This window comes from Acipenser ruthenus, chromosome 20 (assembly GCF_902713425.1).
Source record: "Acipenser ruthenus chromosome 20, fAciRut3.2 maternal haplotype, whole genome shotgun sequence".
Taxonomy (NCBI): domain Eukaryota; kingdom Metazoa; phylum Chordata; class Actinopteri; order Acipenseriformes; family Acipenseridae; genus Acipenser; species Acipenser ruthenus.
The window spans coordinates 13,588,378-13,611,318 of NC_081208.1; the positions used below are offsets into that span (position 1 = coordinate 13,588,378).

The 22,941-nt window shown below is 37.2% G+C and overlaps 1 protein-coding gene across 3 annotated transcripts in view; it reads right to left on the reverse strand.

The window, feature by feature from the left end:
• LOC117425377 (C-type lectin domain family 4 member E-like) overlaps positions 1-22,941 on the reverse strand; it is a 136,548-nt gene that overhangs the window by 86,112 nt on the left and 27,495 nt on the right. For all 3 annotated transcript variants that reach the window (XM_058993524.1, XM_058993523.1, XM_058993525.1), the window contains exon 2: positions 15,200-15,244. In XM_058993524.1, coding sequence (XP_058849507.1) covers positions 15,200-15,244 — 45 coding nt within the window. The remainder of the gene's footprint in view (positions 1-15,199; positions 15,245-22,941) is intronic.

A 22,941-nucleotide genomic window follows, 5' to 3' on the forward strand; every position in this document is an offset into this window, starting at 1 on the left:
ACAAGGCTGGGGGCTGGTGGGAACCTGCTAAAATGGTGACAAACTCCAGTCAAAGGGGGTTGGAACGCAGTGTGACCGAGAGGGTGATTTTACTGAGCCATCAAGGGCAGATGTTACTCCCGCCCCTCTCAATATACTGGACATGTGGCACTCAAGAGCGAAAATAATGTGGTGCCAAAATAACGACCCCTCACTAGTGAACACTTGGGGACAGGTCCGGTCTATTGAAGGTAAGGATGTTGAAGGCACTGGGGCGCTAGTATTTCCACATTTCATTATCAAGGGGCAATTACTGTATTGGGTAAACCTTGCCACGGGCACAGGACAGCCTGTAACACAATTATTGGTTCCCCCGTCTTGTCCACTGAGGCTAGCACATGATATCCCTTTTGCGGAGCACCTCGGAGCTGACAAGACAAGGGAGCGGATATTGGCTCGATTTTATTGGGTAGGACTTCATAAAGATGTGTCAAAATATGTAGCCACATGCCCAGACTGCCAGTGAGTAGCGTCGAGTGCGCCCCGTCCCTTTGGTCCCACTGCCGATTATTTCCACCCCCTTCGAATGCATCGCAATGGACAGTCAGCCATTTGCTACCTTCTGACTCCGCGTATATGCATATATTAGTGGTGGTAGATTAAGCAACACGATACCCGGAGGCAGTTCCATTGAGGCCCACTAGTGCCGCTGCGATAGCCAAAGAACTAGTGCAGATTACTGCACATTTCACCACGAGCACTAGTTTCATGCACTAAATAAACACTGTGTTTGTGTTCTGTGTTACGTGTGGGTGAGGAAAGAACTTGGACTTTTGTTATTGGTTTCAGGTCAAACCCGAGGATTACAAACGAAGTGATACACGCCACTGTATCACTTCCATCATTCATTATTTACAGGTGTTCGCCATAAGGCTCTGGACATTGTTGAATAAATCAATAAACACCCTTGCAACTGGAAATCATTGTCTGTCTGTATTTTGTATTTGCTCTGCACTGCGCACACCTGTAACCACTCACCACTTTTCCACAATCGTGTATCGTGATACAAGCTTGAAATGAGTAGCTAATATGCCACATTTATTAAACTGTAAATCACGAAAGAAAAGGTCTTAGTTGTCTGAACGTAAACTCTGCTTGATCCTAGACATATCCCATTGTGCAATGAAAGGGCCAGATGCTTTCAGAATTTAAGCGGGAGTAGAGGAAAGAATGTTTTTTTCTGTATTACATTTCTAGCAAGCAGGGAATACTGACACTGTACTAAAGGCTTCAGAACAGGCTGCTGAAATGCTGCCTGGCCAATGGGAGTTGAGACAGCTATGATTCTGGCCAATGGGAGTGTAGAGGAAGCGGAGACAGCCTGCCTTGTTTGATGTGGCCAAAGAGGAATCAAGGATAATAAAAAGAAGGCTCAGACAGAGTGGGCGGGGCTTAGATGGGAGCCCACTCTGCTAAGTCTGTTGCGGAAACAAACACGTTGAATGGGCATTTCGTATAATGTCTACCGGATTGGTATATTTACTGTTATTTTTAGGCTTCCAAGCAGAATGGCTGGAAGCCTATTGTTCTTCAAGAGATTATTATTATTATTATTATTATTATTATTATTTTCTTTCCTTCCGCCGCAATGGTAAATCTTTAACAGCCCATAAAATGAAAACCGTTGCACGTAGAGACTCGCCGTTTGGAGCGTTGGTAGATACCTATGGGAAGTTGACCCTGAAACAAAACACATAGGTCACATGGTTTGGCAGCCATGTTGGATTTTTGCAAAATTGGTCATTTTCAAAACTCTTCTCCGAAACCGTTATGCTAGAGCTCTGAAACTTGCTGTACATGTTTATGAATGGTCAATCTTTAAAAGTTATTCAAAGAAAAAGTTTTCGTCAATGGTGGCCATGTTTATGACATCAGAGGTCAAAAGTGAAAATAGTTGATAACTCCTTATAGAATGCAGATTGGGCCACTGTTACAATGGAACACATATAGGAACCCATATGTGTTCTATCAAAAACAGTCATTGCCCGTGACCTTTGACCGCTCTTATGATAGGATTATCACTATTGTTATTTCTTATCGTCTGCCAATGGCGCGAATAGGTCACATGGTTTGGCAGCCATATTGTATTTTGCATTTTTGGAAACTCATTTTGAAGACACTAAAACAACAACATTGCTGCTATTGCCCTCAAACTTCTCACTTATGTTGATGAGGGGTGTGCAATTACACATATCATGACGCGTAGCCGGCATTTTGGAATTCTACATTTTAACTTTAAAATGCAACCCCTCCAGAACTGCTGGACCGATTGAGCTGAAATTTTCCAGGGATCTTAGTAAACATGAGAGCGTCAAAAGTTATTCAAATGGTGAGTTTTCGTCAATCCAAGATGGCCAACATGGACCAATGTTGCTTATAACTCCGTAGAGAGTGCATAGGGTCATGGTTACTATGTAAGACATATAGTAAGCCATACATGCTCTATGAAAACATGTCCATGCCAGTGACCTCTGACCTCTCCTAAAGTTCAAATGCAAAACTTCATTATAACTCCTTACAGAGTGCACATAGGGCCATAGTTACTATGGAACACTTATAGCAACCACTGTTTGCTCTATAAAATAATGTTAGCCTGTGACCTTTCCTAACGGTCAAATGGCTTGTCACTCATTAGATAGTGCAGAAAGGGCCATGTTTACTATGGAACACATATTCTAACGCTTCGCTAGTACCTTGGAAGCCTAATAGTTGCTGGCAACGCTCGTTAATGGTTGATTTCATTATATTACTACACCAGAAATTTTGTATCTGCTACTTCCAACAAAATTGGGGATTTCATAAACTCTGTCACTGATCTGAACTGGCTGGATGTTGAAGCATTGAAAATGTGATCATTACTTTTACAATAACATGGCCGCCCTTGACATTTATTTAGCCTAATGCTTGTATGTAACATATAATTAGTTATAATCGTCAGTACAGTAAGTAATTAATGTTTACGACACCCAGTTTATATTATAGCTAGCTATATGTGTAGCATCCGAGCTGGTACTTAAACTTTAAATAAACAAAAATGAAGGGACCCCTTGCAGTATGAGAACAACACCAGTATGTTTATTTTCTACTGAGCGAAATAATCAACAATGCGCTTCCTTTAACGCTGTACATTTACAAATCTGGTGGGAGGCAGTACGAACACAACTAACTTTAAAGCAAGGCAATACACTACACAATGTTACACTGTTAAGTTACAGGGTTGAGTCAAGCCCTAGAAATTATCATAGATTAATATTGAGTTTGAAAAAGAAACATTTACCGTATAGCAAATATGGTCAAGTATAATAAATGCACGTAAATTGTTAATTACTACAGTCCTCACGAAAATAATCTCATATTAATTTATAGTAGCAAATTAAACTTGAAAAAATTAAGATAAACAGAAAACTTGAACATTAAAAACATTACATATTATTATTATTATTATTATTTATTTCTTAGCCGATGTCCTTATCCAGGCCAACTTACAAATGTTACAAGATATCACATTCTTTTTTTTAATACGTAACGTTGAATGCTTTATTAATAAAATAATTCACTGGACAGTAACATTTGGTACTTTGAATCGAATTTTACCACAATCAAATTTCATCATATACGTTCCGTGTGCTCTGTGGCAAAGTGGTTAATCAGACAAACAACGATAATCCAGGTGCAAGGAAGGTGTAATTGTATAAGCCAATGCCTGATGGCTAACAGCAGTAAACAAAAACAATGTTAATGAAGCAATACAGCAGCATATATTGCTTATTTATAATCCGCGGGTTGGCCCTGAAGTAATAACAGTCCCATTTCAATGCACCCACACGTAACACATACACAAACACAAACACCAGTCCACAGTGCGTGCTCTAGTGCTTGCAGTGTATACAGTTCTTTAGTGACAACAAAAGTGCAGTGTTGTTGATCCGGGTTTAGTGCTGGCCCTTGGCGACAGCTCCGGATCGTGTTAGCCGTCCAAATAATTACAAACAGTATTATTAACAAAAAACAAAAAAACAAACAAAACACTCAAGTTTCACAGCACAGGTTCTCCTTCTAGCCATTTAACATAAAATCCCTGTGGAAGGGTGGTGGGCAATTCACTGATACAAAGGAGACAGAACTTTATTTGTAATGCCGCTCAGGCGCACTGATTTATTTTTACCCGTAGAGGGCGCTGTTGTCCTTGTCCTGAATACTGACAACAGGTACACAGTCCAGTGCATATACAAGTGCTCGTAAATAATAATGAAAACAAAAGGCGAAAGAAAAAGGGAAAATAAAACACAGTAATAAAACTACAAACAAAAGTGCTGCTTACGCAGTGCCCCCACTGCCGCTAAGCCGTTTCCCGTCGGAGTCATTGAGTTCCTATACCGTAGCTATGCCCCCTTTCTAGATGGCCGACTTCCACCTAACCCTGGGAATAAACTGTTGTGCCATTTAGTTCAGGGTATTCTGTTCCCTTTATGCAGCTGCCTCGCAGGTCGGGAGGGAGATCTAATGCCAAGAATCATTTGATCTCTGTCACATCTCCCATTGACTTCTACACACCAATGGGCTCCAATAATGACGCCTGTGATTTAAAAGAGTGATCTAGCAAGTGAATGGGAGAAGTTTGAACTTGTGCGTAGTGCAATACAGTTTATAGACGAAGCGCAGTAGATTTGTGAAACGAAAACCGCATTGATTAAAAAAAAAAAAAACTAGACTACGGTAACGTTATAAAATATGTGAAATGTGTCTTTTCTATGACAAAAAATGCTAAAATTATGTCCCAAAATAATTCAGTACCATAAGCGCCATTTCGCCAGTAGGCCATTTCACCAGTCGGCCTATAACGGAATTTATATATAAAAATTTATATATAGTTTTTTTTATATATTTATATATAAAAATTTATATATTTCATATATATCAGTGTATGTGATTTTATACAGCACTGTATATAATACATCTTGCATTGAGATAACCCCACTGGAATCGGAATAAAGGAAATTATTATGTAATACAGTTCACGTGCAGTCACGGTTTTGGTAAGTAGCATTTTCAAAACCATATCATTATGTGCAGTATTAAAAGATAGCAAATCCACAAAACCAACGAAATACATATTGTATATTTGACATTTTATTTTTAGTGTTCTGTGTAACACGGGCCATCGTTTAACCTTGAAAGAAATGCAATACAGTACCTGAAGCAGATACGCGCTTATCATATCAACAACATCAACGTGTGTTGTAAAAATAAAACAAAAAATTGCTTTGAAAACTGTTCAAAATATTTACTTGGGAGCTTAGAATGAAAAATGTCAACAACAAAAAAAGGCAATTGTCAAAATGGGGCAGCTGGAAGGTAAGAATTTACCAGTCAGGACAATGGCATTTAAATACGACTATTAAACTTCATCTGTTGGTAATGTGGTTTCTTCTAATGCAGCGGTTTTTAAATTGGGGTACGCGAGAAAAATTCTGAAATGGCAGACAACGCATTTTACTTAGTACCACTTCACAATCTATTGCAAACTTTTATCATGTAATCAACATTTAATCGCTAACACCAGACTGCTGTGCTGTGACAGAGCGTTCAGTGCACACATGGCTAATTTACATATTAAATATGTACGTTATAAATAAATCCTGTTGTTTAAATGTCATATAAACAGTTGGGCGGTTACTGCAGTCTGTCTTTGGGATAAAAAAAAATACATATTTAAAAAAACTAAAAGCCTAGTCTTTAACTCATTTTATTTCCTGTGTGCGTTCATGCCTGCAAGTCGATATATATATATATATATATATATATATATATATATATATATATATATATATTCAATGACCCAATTAAAGTTTATTGTAACTTAAGTACTATTGGTTCATTTCAAAATACATAATGTTGGCCAATCAGAAACTGAAGTACTGCATGCGGTCTAGTTTGACAAGCCGTTACGTCTGGTGTGAGTTTTTAGCTTTCAATCCAGTGAACAAATTTTCATTGTTGGCTCAATACTAGTACATTACTAGCAAAGGGCGATCAAGACGAAATACCGTCAGAGATTAAAAACGCCAAAAATGTCTTGCGACTGAAGCTCTCTCCAATTTCCCTGACATCATCAGTGATTTGTGTGGTAACAAGCAGGGACATCCATCACATACTAGGTAAGCGTTTTATTATTGTTTTTTAATTAGCATCAGTACTGTACGTTTTAGTCACCAAGAATTAAAAAATGCCAATGTGTTTTCGTAATGAGGTCAGCTATAGAGAGCAGTGGATAGTGAACCTTTCTTTGCCGCCTTTTCTGTAATTGTATTATCAATAAAAATACATGATTGCCATTTGCTATCATGGAATAGTCCTATGTCATTTCTGAGTGACTGAGTTTAGCATGGAGGCTTCGTTGATTTTAATTAATTAGTAATTACAATAAAATGATGTTGATGTTTCCTACAATTAGAAACCTGTTTGATGGACTATTTTTATCCAAAAGTAAATATATATATATATATATATATATATATATATATATATATATATATATATATATTTTCCATTGTAATACTGTAACTTTTATAATTTTATCTATCACACGCCAAGGCTTGTGCGTTTTGTTGTAGCATGTTATTGTACAAACCTTTTTTTCTGTTTTAATTTTATTATGACATATCTCAGATGGGGGTATGCGGTGGACTACTTTTTTGGAAAGGGGTATGTAGCTTAAAAAGATTGAAAACCCCTGTTAATGTGATCTGGTACAATGAATGACCTCTACTCAGTGATACACCAGCATCACTGTGACACATTTCCCAATATTTTCCCCAAAAATGACAGTGAGTAGTGTGACACCTTGGTTGTTCTTCAGAAACAAAAGGTCAGTAAACTCTGCCGCACATTTAAAAACAAACAAAAATAAGAAATGGTGGTTGGTTCTGAATTATCAAACATATTGACCCCCACACCAAAGAAAATGTCACCCTAAAATTTAGAGTGGGGGCCACATTGACCCCCAGTCTGTAAGTCCTGGAGCAAACACTGCAGCTTAAAGTCTAACAGCTGCGTGTCTTTTTCTGATAACAAGCTGTAACTTGGAGCAGCTGATTCAAATTCTGCGCCATTCTGAGACACGGGGGGAGGGGCGGAGCCCGCAGCACAAGCACAAACGAATAAAAGGCAGCCAGTGTTCAGAGCGACAGCGTGGGAGAAGTACGAGTGGACAAGTACAGCGCAGTTAGAAGCAGTTTGAAAACAGGTTGACAGCTGCAGAAGCTGAACTGAACTTCCAAAAAAAAAAAAAAAAAAAAAATTACAACATGGTACAACAGCCAGTAATCTGTGACAACTGCATGATGTGGGAAATCCGAGAAACCCCGACAGAGCTCAACCAAGTTAGTGTAAAGTGCGGCACGATCCAGGACTTGCTTCAAAGAGTAAGTCTGTTAGAAAAGGAGCTGGAGGAAATGAGACAGCAACAGGAGCTTGAGGAACTGACACACCCACAATTCATGGAAGTCTGCACCCCTAGCAGACTGAAAGCCACCAGGGAGATGGAAGAGAGTCGAAACAGCTGGGTTCAGGTAGGCAGAAGCAGAGAAAAAAAGAAACTTTGTCAAACACAACCACCAGAAATCCAAAACAGCCAACAAATTTGAGCCACTTCAACATTTAGATGACCAAAACCAACATCAAGAGAATGAAATGAATAACATCCAGGACCCTATAAACAGTACTGACCAGGCAGCAAAAAGAAGGGAGGTCATGATTGTTGGGGACTCCATATTGAGAAACACAGCAAGTTCAGTTTGCAGTTTGGACCCCCTTACTACAACAGTGTGCTGCTTTCCAGGAGCCTCTGTCAAGCACATCACTGAGAACTTGGACAGGCTCCTAGAATGAACAGGAGACGACCCGGTAGTAGTCGTCCACATCTTTACAAACAACATTGGGAGAAACAGACCAAGATCCCTGCAAAACAAATTCAGAGAGCTAGGAAGGAAATTAAAAGACAAGACCAAAACTGTGGTATTTTCTGGGATACTGCCGGCACCTTGCAAAGGACCATATGGACAGCTGGAAATACAAAATCAAAATGCATGGCTAAAATCTGGGTGCACAAAGGAAGGCCTCATCTTTCTTGAACATTGGAGTACATTCTACAACAAGGACTATCTATATAGGTGGGACGGACTGCACTTAAACAGAAAGGGAACCAATCTACTCGGAGAAAGGATCCTTGAGGAGGTCCAGAAGCATTTAAACTAGAAAGGAAGGGAGACCACATCAAAACAAGGGCAACAACTCAGGTAAGACAACTATTAAATGTATTTATCTTAATGCTAGAAGTTTCAGAAACAAAATGTTAGAACTTGAAGCTACTGCACTAACAAGTAACTACGATGTGATAGGTGTTACAGAAACTTGGTTGTCTGAGAGTGATGGAGACGAATATAATTATTATTATTATTATTATTATTATTATTTATTTCTTAGCAGACGCCCGTATCCAGGGCGACTTACAATTGTTACAAGATATCACATTCTTTTTTACATACAATTACAAAAATCTGGGATTGTGGCCAGTTGGTTTTAGATTTACCTCCGTCCATCAGGGTGCTGCTTAATTACAGTTCAGCCTATGGCCACAGACGTTCATGAAAAATGGGACAACTAGCCAAAAGCAGGACAAAAGTAAGATTTGACTAAACATGTGGGGACACTGGAACATGCTTCCTAAAAAGAGGTCTGTCCTGGGAAAATCGGGAGGGTTGGAAGCATTACTACTACCAGTACTACTACTATTATAATAATAATAATAAACACAAATGTCTTCTAAGTTCATGAAAATTAGTATTGTGTTATAATTAAATGTAATTCTGGATCTTAAGTCATATATTTCCTCACAGATACCTTTTAAAATAGTTTTTATACATTTCCGAAAAGTTAATGAACCTTGGCAAATATCTCATTTGTAGGTTTAAAACACATGGGGGACGTAGAGAGGTTCTCCCTCTGTGAGTATCAACTATGAATAAGTGGCCTAAAGAGATTTAACACCCGAATTACCCCAGTTACGTATTCAATTTGCATTATTGGATAACATGCCAACTATCTGTGCCATGTTTGCTCGCTGTTTTCGTATCAAAATCGGCTCCAGAAATAATTCTTATGGGGGGCGTAGCCTCTGGGAGTGGAGCCAAGGAGAACATTTTGGGGTTAATAAGCTGACAACCCAGAGCAACCTCATTTTTGCTTCTGTAGCAGTTGTGATCTCTGAAGTAATTATCATGACTGAGCAATAATATAAATACATACATTGCTAATGTAGCTGATCCTGTATATTGTGCTGTGTTATTTATTGTGAGTGTTTTATATGAGAAATAACTTTAATCAACACACAAGGTACAAACGAGAAATAAAAAGACTGCATTTGTTTTACAAATAAATGCATTATATTACTTTATTAAACTAAAATTAAATGAACAAAACACATTTGTTGTGTTTAAAATTTGTATAAGATTTTTCACAGTGCAAAATTGCATATGAAATTTTGTTAAACTTTCCACTTAACAAAATGATGTGTTGAGAGTTTAAAAAAAAAAAAAAAATCTCCCTGATGCCTGATTTTAAGAGTGTTGAGTGATAAAGCCTAATTTAAAAAACAATTGGTTGTAGGCTCTGTAGAGCAATAAAACAAACATACTCATAAGCTTTGGGTGAAACTGTTATACGTTGCATCCATTCTTATAATCAGTTTTCAGAACATTTCTGCAGTAATGTCCACTAATACTGCCAAAAACTTGAGGTACAATTTCAGTAAGTCTTCCAGCACTAAGGAGTTACACTACCCTAGGATAATTAAATAAACAGTATCCATACTGGGAAAAAATGAAAATAGCCATAGATATACACATAGTATATGAGATCAGTTTACTGCTGTGTTATTTTCCTAGACCTGTATTCAGATCTGCAGTGTTGAAATAGATAAAATATGAAATAGCTTCACATGATTTGCCTACATCGTTAAAAAACGGTAAAACGCATTACAGACATATTGGTTACAAATCTGATTACTTACTTATTTAAACCAAATATAAATTAATACATAAAAAGCACCAGAACACGTACATGATAAAATCTAACTCATGAAAGTAACCTGATGGTCTCAAAAAAAAGTGGGATGGCTTAAGACCGGGGGGGGGGAGAACCGCCCCCGTTTATTTGCTGTACAAATATATGGGTGACTATTACTTGATATAAATTGTTATGTTATGTACGAATGTAAGAATTGACTTTCTGTGGTGATGTACTTTTTTCTTTCAAATAGCATATATCTATAATCGTTTGCGTGATTTATTTTAATTGTAAATATATATTGTGCCCACTATTATAGTTTTGTTACAGGCTTCATTAGTTTACATCTAATGTAAGTTAATCACATATAGACTGCCCTGTTCTCAGGCTACGTCCCAAATTCTCTCCGCTTTGTTTTTCAGACAAATGTTCCATATTCTGAGCCGCTCTGCATTTCAGATAACGTCCCAAATTCTGGGTCCTTCTTGTCCCAAATTCTGAGCCGCTCAGCATTTCCGAATTTATTTCCGAAGTTTTTGGGATGTTCTGCTGTTACATGTGACTTTCTAGATCATGCTCAGTTTAGGCCTACCATAAAAATGTACACCAGAACTGGATCGTGAATTCATTTAAGAGTAAGTAACCCTTAGTTAATGTATTTTTTACTCTCCCCAGAAAACATTATTTTTCATGAAGAAACAGAAATTATTATTATTATTTTTTTAACGTATTTCTTTATTACAATGAAGAAACTACATTGCACTGAAACAGATACAAGAAAGTTCATTAATGCAGGCGTTTGCCTTTATTAAAGGTTAATATTAAAATACATTTTTGAGAAGGAATATGGTATTCCAAAGCTTATGTAATGTCCATCAATATATAGCCATGCGTATGGGTTTATCAGACCTCAAAATGAATAGAATGGCAGAGTTTAACATATTTTATTCACCTATCACACGCAAAAAATAAAATAAAAAATTACAATAAAGGCTCTTTCACTTCTGGGTTTTAAGAGACCAATGCCCTTCAACAAGTTAACATAAATATTATTGTACTGTATTGGTAAAATATTCATATTCCTGATAGTTTAAACTGTAGGCTATAGACAATGCTTAACAGCCATCAAGTGACATCAAGTGACCATAGAGCCTTTCAATGGTCGAAACAGCTGGGTTCAGGTAGGCAGAAGCAGAGAAAAAAAGAAACTTTGTCAAACACAACCACCAGAAATCCAAAACAGCCAACAAATTTGAGCCACTTCAACATTTAGATGACCAAAACCAACATCAAGAGAATGAAATGAATAACATCCAGGACCCTATAAACAGTACTGACCAGGCAGCAAAAAGAAGGGAGGTCATGATTGTTGGGGACTCCATATTGAGAAACACAGCAAGTTCAGTTTGCAGTTTGGACCCCCTTACTACAACAGTGTGCTGCTTTCCAGGAGCCTCTGTCAAGCACATCACTGAGAACTTGGACAGGCTCCTAGAATGAACAGGAGACGACCCGGTAGTAGTCGTCCACATCTTTACAAACAACATTGGGAGAAACAGACCAAGATCCCTGCAAAACAAATTCAGAGAGCTAGGAAGGAAATTAAAAGACAAGACCAAAACTGTGGTATTTTCTGGGATACTGCCGGCACCTTGCAAAGGACCATATGGACAGCTGGAAATACAAAATCAAAATGCATGGCTAAAATCTGGGTGCACAAAGGAAGGCCTCATCTTTCTTGAACATTGGAGTACATTCTACAACAAGGACTATCTATATAGGTGGGACGGACTGCACTTAAACAGAAAGGGAACCAATCTACTCGGAGAAAGGATCCTTGAGGAGGTCCAGAAGCATTTAAACTAGAAAGGAAGGGAGACCACATCAAAACAAGGGCAACAACTCAGGTAAGACAACTATTAAATGTATTTATCTTAATGCTAGAAGTTTCAGAAACAAAATGTTAGAACTTGAAGCTACTGCACTAACAAGTAACTACGATGTGATAGGTGTTACAGAAACTTGGTTGTCTGAGAGTGATGGAGACGAATATAATTATTATTATTATTATTATTATTATTATTTATTTCTTAGCAGACGCCCGTATCCAGGGCGACTTACAATTGTTACAAGATATCACATTCTTTTTTACATACAATTACAAAAATCTGGGATTGTGGCCAGTTGGTTTTAGATTTACCTCCGTCCATCAGGGTGCTGCTTAATTACAGTTCAGCCTATGGCCACAGACGTTCATGAAAAATGGGACAACTAGCCAAAAGCAGGACAAAAGTAAGATTTGACTAAACATGTGGGGACACTGGAACATGCTTCCTAAAAAGAGGTCTGTCCTGGGAAAATCGGGAGGGTTGGAAGCATTACTACTACCAGTACTACTACTATTATAATAATAATAATAAACACAAATGTCTTCTAAGTTCATGAAAATTAGTATTGTGTTATAATTAAATGTAATTCTGGATCTTAAGTCATATATTTCCTCACAGATACCTTTTAAAATAGTTTTTATACATTTCCGAAAAGTTAATGAACCTTGGCAAATATCTCATTTGTAGGTTTAAAACACATGGGGGACGTAGAGAGGTTCTCCCTCTGTGAGTATCAACTATGAATAAGTGGCCTAAAGAGATTTAACACCCGAATTACCCCAGTTACGTATTCAATTTGCATTATTGGATAACATGCCAACTATCTGTGCCATGTTTGCTCGCTGTTTTCGTATCAAAATCGGCTCCAGAAATAATTCTTATGGGGGGCGTAGCCTCTGGGAGTGGAGCCAAGGAGAACATTTTGGGGTTAATAAGCTGACAACCCAGAGCAACCTCATTTTTGCTTCTGTAGCAGTTGTGATCTCTGAAGTAATTATCATGACTGAGCAATAATATAAATACATACATTGCTAATGTAGCTGATCCTGTATATTGTGCTGTGTTATTTATTGTGAGTGTTTTATATGAGAAATAACTTTAATCAACACACAAGGTACAAACGAGAAATAAAAAGACTGCATTTGTTTTACAAATAAATGCATTATATTACTTTATTAAACTAAAATTAAATGAACAAAACACATTTGTTGTGTTTAAAATTTGTATAAGATTTTTCACAGTGCAAAATTGCATATGAAATTTTGTTAAACTTTCCACTTAACAAAATGATGTGTTGAGAGTTTAAAAAAAAAAAAAAAATCTCCCTGATGCCTGATTTTAAGAGTGTTGAGTGATAAAGCCTAATTTAAAAAACAATTGGTTGTAGGCTCTGTAGAGCAATAAAACAAACATACTCATAAGCTTTGGGTGAAACTGTTATACGTTGCATCCATTCTTATAATCAGTTTTCAGAACATTTCTGCAGTAATGTCCACTAATACTGCCAAAAACTTGAGGTACAATTTCAGTAAGTCTTCCAGCACTAAGGAGTTACACTACCCTAGGATAATTAAATAAACAGTATCCATACTGGGAAAAAATGAAAATAGCCATAGATATACACATAGTATATGAGATCAGTTTACTGCTGTGTTATTTTCCTAGACCTGTATTCAGATCTGCAGTGTTGAAATAGATAAAATATGAAATAGCTTCACATGATTTGCCTACATCGTTAAAAAACGGTAAAACGCATTACAGACATATTGGTTACAAATCTGATTACTTACTTATTTAAACCAAATATAAATTAATACATAAAAAGCACCAGAACATGTACATGATAAAATCTAACTCATGAAAGTAACCTGATGGTCTCAAAAAAAAGTGGGATGGCTTAAGACCGGGGGGGGGGAGAACCGCCCCCGTTTATTTGCTGTACAAATATATGGGTGACTATTACTTGATATAAATTGTTATGTTATGTACGAATGTAAGAATTGACTTTCTGTGGTGATGTACTTTTTTCTTTCAAATAGCATATATCTATAATCGTTTGCGTGATTTATTTTAATTGTAAATATATATTGTGCCCACTATTATAGTTTTGTTACAGGCTTCATTAGTTTACATCTAATGTAAGTTAATCACATATAGACTGCCCTGTTCTCAGGCTACGTCCCAAATTCTCTCCGCTTTGTTTTTCAGACAAATGTTCCATATTCTGAGCCGCTCTGCATTTCAGATAACGTCCCAAATTCTGGGTCCTTCTTGTCCCAAATTCTGAGCCGCTCAGCATTTCCGAATTTATTTCCGAAGTTTTTGGGATGTTCTGCTGTTACATGTGACTTTCTAGATCATGCTCAGTTTAGGCCTACCATAAAAATGTACACCAGAACTGGATCGTGAATTCATTTAAGAGTAAGTAACCTTTAGTTAATGTATTTTTTACTCTCCCCAGAAAACATTATTTTTCATGAAGAAACAGAAATTATTATTATTATTTTTTTAACGTATTTCTTTATTACAATGAAGAAACTACATTGCACTGAAACAGATACAAGAAAGTTCATTAATGCAGGCGTTTGCCTTTATTAAAGGTTAATATTAAAATACATTTTTGAGAAGGAATATGGTATTCCAAAGCTTATGTAATGTCCATCAATATATAGCCATGCGTATGGGTTTATCAGACCTCAAAATGAATAGAATGGCAGAGTTTAACATATTTTATTCACCTATCACACGCAAAAAATAAAATAAAAAATTACAATAAAGGCTCTTTCACTTCTGGGTTTTAAGAGACCAATGCCCTTCAACAAGTTAACATAAATATTATTGTACTGTATTGGTAAAATATTCATATTCCTGATAGTTTAAACTGTAGGCTATAGACAATGCTTAACAGCCATCAAGTGACATCAAGTGACCATAGAGCCTTTCAATGGTTGAGCAACACGAGAGACTCTAATGCGGGAATTACTGGGTTATAGCCCTACAACCATGTAGGTTTGTTGTATGTTATCGTGCAGATAATAAACGCAGATTTATTATCTCGAGTCCCTGATTCTGAGTTCCCAGAGGGGAAGAGAAATGTGAGAAAGGCTGCCTGTGCTTTCTCACTAGCACCTAAATTAAACAACCACATGAAATCTAAACAGAATTAAAAACAGCATTGATACTAAGGAAACCAAACATGTACTTACTGCCGTGTTTTCTCGCTGGAACTGGGTCCGGTGGAGCGTGCATATCTGTAAGAAAAAAGAAAAAAACAAATTAGTGTTTAAAAAAAAAAAAAAAAAAGGTTAACATTTCAAGTGAAAAGGTACCGTTCCCATTAAATGTTATGACACTGTATTGCCTACTCAAGCTCCCATTCAGTAAGTGTTAGTAGATAATTATAACACCATCCTAAGCAAAAATAAGAAAGTGTTTTTTAAAAGATTCTCCCCATGCTTTAATGAAACTGCACGTGCTCTTAAACGTACATGTCGGAAACTAGAACGTAGATGGAAAGACACCAAATTGCAGGTATTCTTACTCTTGAAACATAAGGCTGCTCTGTCTTCAGCTACATCAGCCTATTCTTCAAATCTTATAGAAACAAATAACGTTAATCCTCGATTTCATCTTAAAATAGGTCAACTAAACAATACAAATCCAAGTGTTTTTCCAGTGGGCAGCTTCCTTTACTCGCTGAAAGCTGAAATGAGGAACTTGGGTGTCATTTTTGACCCAGATCTTTCATTCGAACCGCATATTAGGACTGTAACCAAAGTGTTATTTTCATTTTAGGAATATTGCTAAAGTAAGACGCTTTCTTTTGTTGCAGGATGCTGAGAGATTGATGCATGTCTTTGTATTCTCTTGACTTGATTATTGCAAAACTTTACAGAAAAAACACACATGAAAACACACACACAAAAAAAACGTGAATTTTCACACAATGTTTTCGAACTTTCTTGCGTGACTGTTCACATGTTGTTCTTTTAAATGTGTTCACATGTGAATTTTCACACAAATATAAGTATTACACATATACTTACCAGGCACACATTGGCAGACACACTAATGCCTGACTCAGGTCGTTGTGATCTGTATTATTAATGTGTATATATATATATATATATATATATATATAATATATATATATATATATATATATACTAAAATAAATTAAACAAATGTAATTTGATTGGTACACTGATGCTGTAATATCATTCCCACAATATATACCATTCATAGCCATGACAATATAACATTAATTATTAATTTTTATTAGGCACAAGTACAAGCAACAATACATTAAAAAAATACAGTGCTGCTCAAAAGTCAACAGCTAACCATTAATTTTTTCTAACAAAATCTGAGACGGACGGGCAACAATGTCCCTTTTCTGGTTGAGTTGGCATGGAATGACCCATAATTCACTTTTTATAAGCAAAATCATTAAAACAAATGTTTAATTAGGCAAATTATTAGTTCAATTGAGTGTTCAATTAAGTAATTGAGAACTCAGTTGGAACAAAAACCAGCAGTACTTGTGGGTCCCCAGGACCAGGGCTGAGAACCAGTGCTCTATAGGATTAAACGGTTACAGATAATGGATGGATGGATGGATCTTGCTTTTTCTTTTTAAGAACCCTTTCATCCCACAACTTTTGGGCCATGCATGCTTTGATGGCTGAATCCTCCACGTAAGGAATTTTGGCCCTTACATGCTCTGCCAAATAACAGATTTAAGATTTAGTGTATGTCAACATCACAATGTAAAAAATAAATAACTTGTTCCATTATAAAAATAATAAAGTAATAAATAACTTGTTCCATTGTTCTGCTATACAGTCAGTACTGTTTCACTTTTACTTCTATAATGCAAAAAGGTGATATATGCTGCTGCATTTCCATACTAAGACTGATTAGCATATGCACTGAGCAAGTGGACTTTTCTACCACTCTGGCAGCACAAATGGCATGTTCTTTCCGTCTTGTGGAAACGAGGCACGCACAATATGATTTAAAAATAAACACGTATGTTTGTTTATTTAGCTCGAGTACCATTCATAGCCATGACAAGAATACAACAGTCATCAGGTTTCTTGCAGGCAGCAGTGGTTAGGGCTCTGGACTCTTGACCGGAGGGTCATGGGTTCAATCCCCGGTGGGGACACTGCTGCTGTACCCTTGAGCAAGGTCCTTTACCTAGATTGCTCCAGTAAAAACCCAACTGTATAAATGGGTAATTGTATGTAAAAATAATGTGATATCTTGTAAGTCGCCCTGGATAAGGGCGTCTGCTAAGAAAGAAATTATTATTATTATTATTATTATTGTCATTTTTTAATAAGTAGCTGCCCTTCTAACCTCTTGCAGGGTCAGAGGGTGTAGCAGACTACTTATTTTGTTCTGCAAAACATAAGCATAAAGTGTGTTTTTCTTTTTTTTTTTTTTAAAGACAATCATTACGCATATTCATATTAGTCTGCTAACAAAGTGGAAAATCTCTATGACATCTCCTGTGCGTGGTGGTTGTAGCGGTTAAGAGTATATTAAGACTTGGAGATTGAATGTGTGTGGACATTATAAACAATAATAATAATAAAAAACACATTACAAATCACATAAGAAATTTTAAGTACACTTGCACCATCTGTCTGTGAACCCTCCTCTCTGAGTGTATCTGCAGCTTCTGCAAGATGCATCAGACCCACCCCCTCCGCCGGTGTTATATTTTTTCTGCATGGAGAAGGCCCAACTTGAGGCTGGTATTTAATGACAATTCTTGACAGAAGTGTCCATCAATCCTGGGACGCCTGCAAATATAAAGTAATACAGTACATCATTCCATCCATTATCTGTAACCGCTTCATCCTAGCATTTTAATCCACCTAGCCAGCATGGCTGGTAATTGAAATAATATTTATTTTTTCTAACACTTTTTTGTTACTTCAAACTTGAGCACTTAGTATAATTTAAAAGTAGAGTCACAGAGCAGAAATGATATAGCACATATATAGTCACAGTTCCTAGGTGGAGATAGCATAAGACTGAACAAAAGCATTCTGCATTCGCTGGTTGTACATGCTTGATTTTACTGTATTATTTAAGAAATTAATTCTCAAATATATTTGTGTATTTTATATTAAGGGGCTTAACTAGGGAGTTGTGTCCCTAGGGGCTTTTGGTTAATATTGCAGTATAGTGAAAACACATTGACAGACTAATAAGAATCATACAACTTTTTCAAGTAAATGTATCTTTACTACCAAGCATGTTTTAAAAGTAAAAGTAGTTTCATGTTATGATGGAAAGAAAAAAGCAAAATATATATTTTTAATGATTGTGATTTGTCATTTTGGAGTTGTTTGAGTTTATTTTCTTTTTCTGCCACATCTCTTTCCAAAATTCTTTTTTTATTCCAATAGCATGTCTTTGGACATCTGGTGAAGTGATTCCTCCCCAGAGCTACTAGCTTCTAGTTTATCAAATAGATCAGCATTCGCTTTACGCACAGCATCACCTCTTATCTTAAAAAATAAATAAATAATCAGAACAGAACAGAAAAATAACTAATCTTAAAATACACATTATTTACTAAAGATTTTAACATTAGTATAGTACTGTAATTTCAGAGCAAATTAAACTATGAAGATATGTACATACACAAAGTAGAGGATTGGAGCCATCAGTTCCTCTCATATTAAAATGTTTACATCTATTTAATGGTAAATGTCATCAGTCACTTATAATTACTGACTCATATCTTATACCCTACACTACACTAGTTATCTTGACATGAAGATCAGACAACCTCAACGCAGACAAGTTGTATTGCACTAATTATTTTTATGGATACCTTTTTAAGTTCTGGACCACTTCTGATCCTGACTGTTGCCTTTTCCTCCTCAGATTCGCCAGAGGAAAACCTTGCTGGCCTCTTGTTTTACTCTCTTCATCTTCTTTCTCAGTGGGTTTTCCCATGTGGCATTATCTTGAGATTCAGCTTCCACCCATTCATTTTCTTTTTTTAAAAAAGTTCCTTAGATAATCTGTAGAAATACAATGTCATGTTTTATGAATAAAATGTATATCTTATGTTGCCCAAAAAGTTTTATTGTTAAAATATAAAAATTAAAGAACCCCATTGTTTTTACAGTAAATACAGTAAAGAAATAAATATAATGCGTCTCTTTCAACTACTTTTAAAAGCAATACAAAATAAGAAAGACGTCTTAAATATCTCCAGCAAAATTAAATGAGTACATGTAAAAATAATATACTGCTTATGTATGCATATTTTTTATTTGTTTTTTTTTTTATTTACTTTTTAGAGTCGACACTAGACTAAAAGCATAAACATCACATATATATATATTTTTGTTTACCAACGTATTGTACAAAGCCTATTAGTATAATTTGCAATTATTCTGTTTTAAAGTAGAAATCCAGAACAACAACAAAAAAAACGTTAGTGATGTTAAATAATATTATTGCAGACATTTTAGAATTACATATGCTTGATTTATGTAATTCTAAAATGTCTGAAATAATGTAATATTTAACATCATTAGCTAACGGGGTTTTTTTCCTCCTGGATTTCTACTTTATTGTTTTCATACCGCAGCACAGCGAGACACCTTTAACACGGTTCTAAATTAATCCGCGTCAGTGGTAGTCTGTTTAAAACGAAGATCCGCCAAAAAAACAATCCCTGAATTAATTGATTTAATATATTTATTTATTTTAAATACATTTTTTAACTTGTGTTATAAACAAACTAAACAACGCGTATCGACCTAACCCACAGTACTGTATCTTCATACACTACCAAGATAATTTTGATTCTATCTTATTAATATATAACAACTTTCTCCCGCTCTTCCACTCAGTCCTTCAAAATGACAGTTAGCAATCTGACATATTAGCTTCGTTTACATATGTAAAATGAATAAATAAATAAATAAATAAATAAATAATATGCCTCTCTATAGTTTGGCAGTTAACACGTAGTATTTGTTTTTATTTATTTCCTATGTACTACATACGGCGTAAAGTGTGAAGTGAAACCATGTAGCTAGCTATATTTATACATTTATAGCTATATGTATACATTATACAATTCAAGCACTTATTAAATATACAACGTATTAAAGGTAACTGTGATGTATGGTACTTACCACTCACTGCTAAACTCTTGCCGGGTAATCTTTGGGCTTCTTGATGTGAATTGATCCGTGTTCTATAAAACCAATCCGCTCTGGACCTGACAGGAGCTCCTTGTCTTCACAACATTTTCATAGGTAATACTGACCTCTTTAGTCTTCACCCAGAAAACTAAAATGTGGCGGTTATTCAATTTTTCTGACATTTTAAAGGTTTTAAAGAGGAGTCTCAACAGAGTTATAACGTTCACCTCGCTCGAGCTGATGTGTTCACAACTGCAGGCTGTTACAGTTGTGCGCGCGCACACTAATGGGCAGTTTATACTCAGGTGCGCGAGATATATATATATATGCGCACGCTTTCAAATGTGCCTCGCTTATTAAAATATCATTGTTATTTTCATTGTAAATGTTTTTTTTTTTTTGGGGGGCTATTTTGTACTATTCGTCCAATAAACTGATTTTTTCCCCCAAAGACATTGATATTGATCTCGCATGTTTTAAACCTTATACTCCATTATGATTTCTTTGGTTGTTTTGTTTTATAAGTTGAACATATTCATCTTTTCGTGTGAAATTAAACAATTTTCATATACTGTAAGAGTTTCCCACATGTTGTTCCCATGTGTTTCATATGTGAATTTAATAATCACATGTGATCAGCAAATATTCACATGTGTTTATTATGTGGATTTATGGAGATGCTATGGAATTTTAATGTGTTCACATGTGAACACAAGAGAATGTGTTTTCACATGTAATAACATGTGTTTCACATGTGTTTTTTCCATAAGGACGCCCTGTTTTACGGTATCCCAAGCTATTTATTATTTGTTTATTTAGCAGCTATGTTATATCCCGATTTCAGCTTGCACAAAATGCTGTGGCCACGGTTTTAACAAAAACAAAAAAAATGAACATATTTCCCCTGTGCTAGCAGCCCTACATTGGCTCCCGCTGCGGTCCAGGATTGATTTTAAGGTCTGTCTCTTAACCTGTAAAGCCCTGAATGGTCTGGCCCCATCATACTTAAGGGATGTTTTAGTCTCTTATATTCCTGGGCGGCCTCTCAGATCTCTGGATGCTGGGCTGCTAACTGTCCCAAGGGCTTCTAAGAAAAACACAGGTGATAGAGGGTTCAGCTGTAGGGCCCCTGTGCTGTGGAGTGCTCTCCCTGGCTCTATAAGAGATAGAGGGTTCAGCTGTAGATTCCCTGTGCTGTGGAGTGCTCTCCCTGGCTCTATAAGAGATAGAGGGTTCAGCTGTAGGGCCCCTGTGCTGTGGAGTGCTCTACCTGGCTCTATAAGAGATAGAGGGTTCAGTTGTAGGGCCCCTGTGCTGTGGAGTGCTCTCCCTGGCTCTATAAGAGATAGAGGGTTCAGCTGTAGGGTCCCTGTGCTGTGGAGTTCTCTCCCTGGCTCTGTAAGAGATAGAGGGTTCAGTTGTAGGGCCCCTGTGCTGTGGAGTGCTCTCCCTGGCTCTATAAGAGATAGAGGGTTCAGTTGTAGGGCCCCTGTGCTGTGGAACGCTCTCCCTGGCTCTATAAGAGATAGAGGGTTCAGCTGTAGATTCCCTGTGCTGTGGAGTGCTCTCCCTGGCTCTATAAGAGATAGAGGGTTCAGCTGTAGGGCCCCTGTGCTGTGGAGTGCTCTCCCTGGCTCTATAAGAGATAGAGGGTTCAGTTGTAGGGCCCCTGTGCTGTGGAGTGCTCTCCCTGGCTCTATAAGAGATAGAGGGTTCAGCTGTAGGGTCCCTGTGCTGTGGAGTTCTCTCCCTGGCTCTGTAAGAGATAGAGGGTTCAGTTGTAGGGCCCCTGTGCTGTGGAACGCTCTCCCTGGCTCTATAAGAGATAGAGGGTTCAGTTGTAGGGTCCCTGTGCTGTGGAGTGCTCTCCCTGGCTCTATAAGAGATAGAGGGTTCAGTTGTAGGGTCCCTGTGCTGTGGAGTGCTCTCCCTGGCTCTATAAGAGATAGAGGGTTCAGCTGTAGGGCCCCTGTGCTGTGGAGTGCTCTCCCTGGCTCTATAAGAGATAGAGGGTTCAGCTGTAGGGCCCCTGTGCTGTGGAGTGCTCTCCCTGGCTCTATAAGAGATAGAGGGTTCAGTTGTAGGGCCCCTGTGCTGTGGAGTGCTCTCCCTGGCTCTATAAGAGATAGAGGGTTCAGTTGTAGGGCCCCTGTGCTGTGGAGTGCTTTCCCTGGCTCTATAAGAGATAGAGGGTTCAGCTGTAGATTCCCTGTGCTGTGGAGTGCTCTCCCTGGCTCTGTAAGAGATAGAGGGTTCAGCTGTAGATTCCCTGTGCTGTGGAGTGCTCTCCCTGGCTCTGTAAGAGATAGAGGGTTCAGTTGTAGATTCCCTGTGCTGTGGAGTGCTCTCCCTGGCTCTATAAGAGATAGAGGGTTCAGATGTAGATTCCATGTGCTGTGGAGTGCTCTCCCTGGCTCTGTAAGAGATAGAGGGTTCAGTTGTAGGGCCCCTGTGCTGTGGAATGCTCTCCCTGGCTCTGTAAGAGAGGCCTCAAACATTGCAATTTTTAAGTCAAGATTGAAAAATAATTTTTATGATCTATCGTTTCCATTTGAATCTGACAGTCATTTTTATTAAATTTCTTCACTGCTTTGCTGTTCTTACTGTTATGTTTTATGAGTTTTATGAGTTTTATTGGTTTACAGTTTTATTGATGTTAACTGTTTTCTGTTAAGCATGAGATGGCTCTGCTATGAAAAGCGCTATACAAATAAAGTTTGATTTTATTTGAATGGTGACTGTGGTAGCCGGTCTGTGCACAG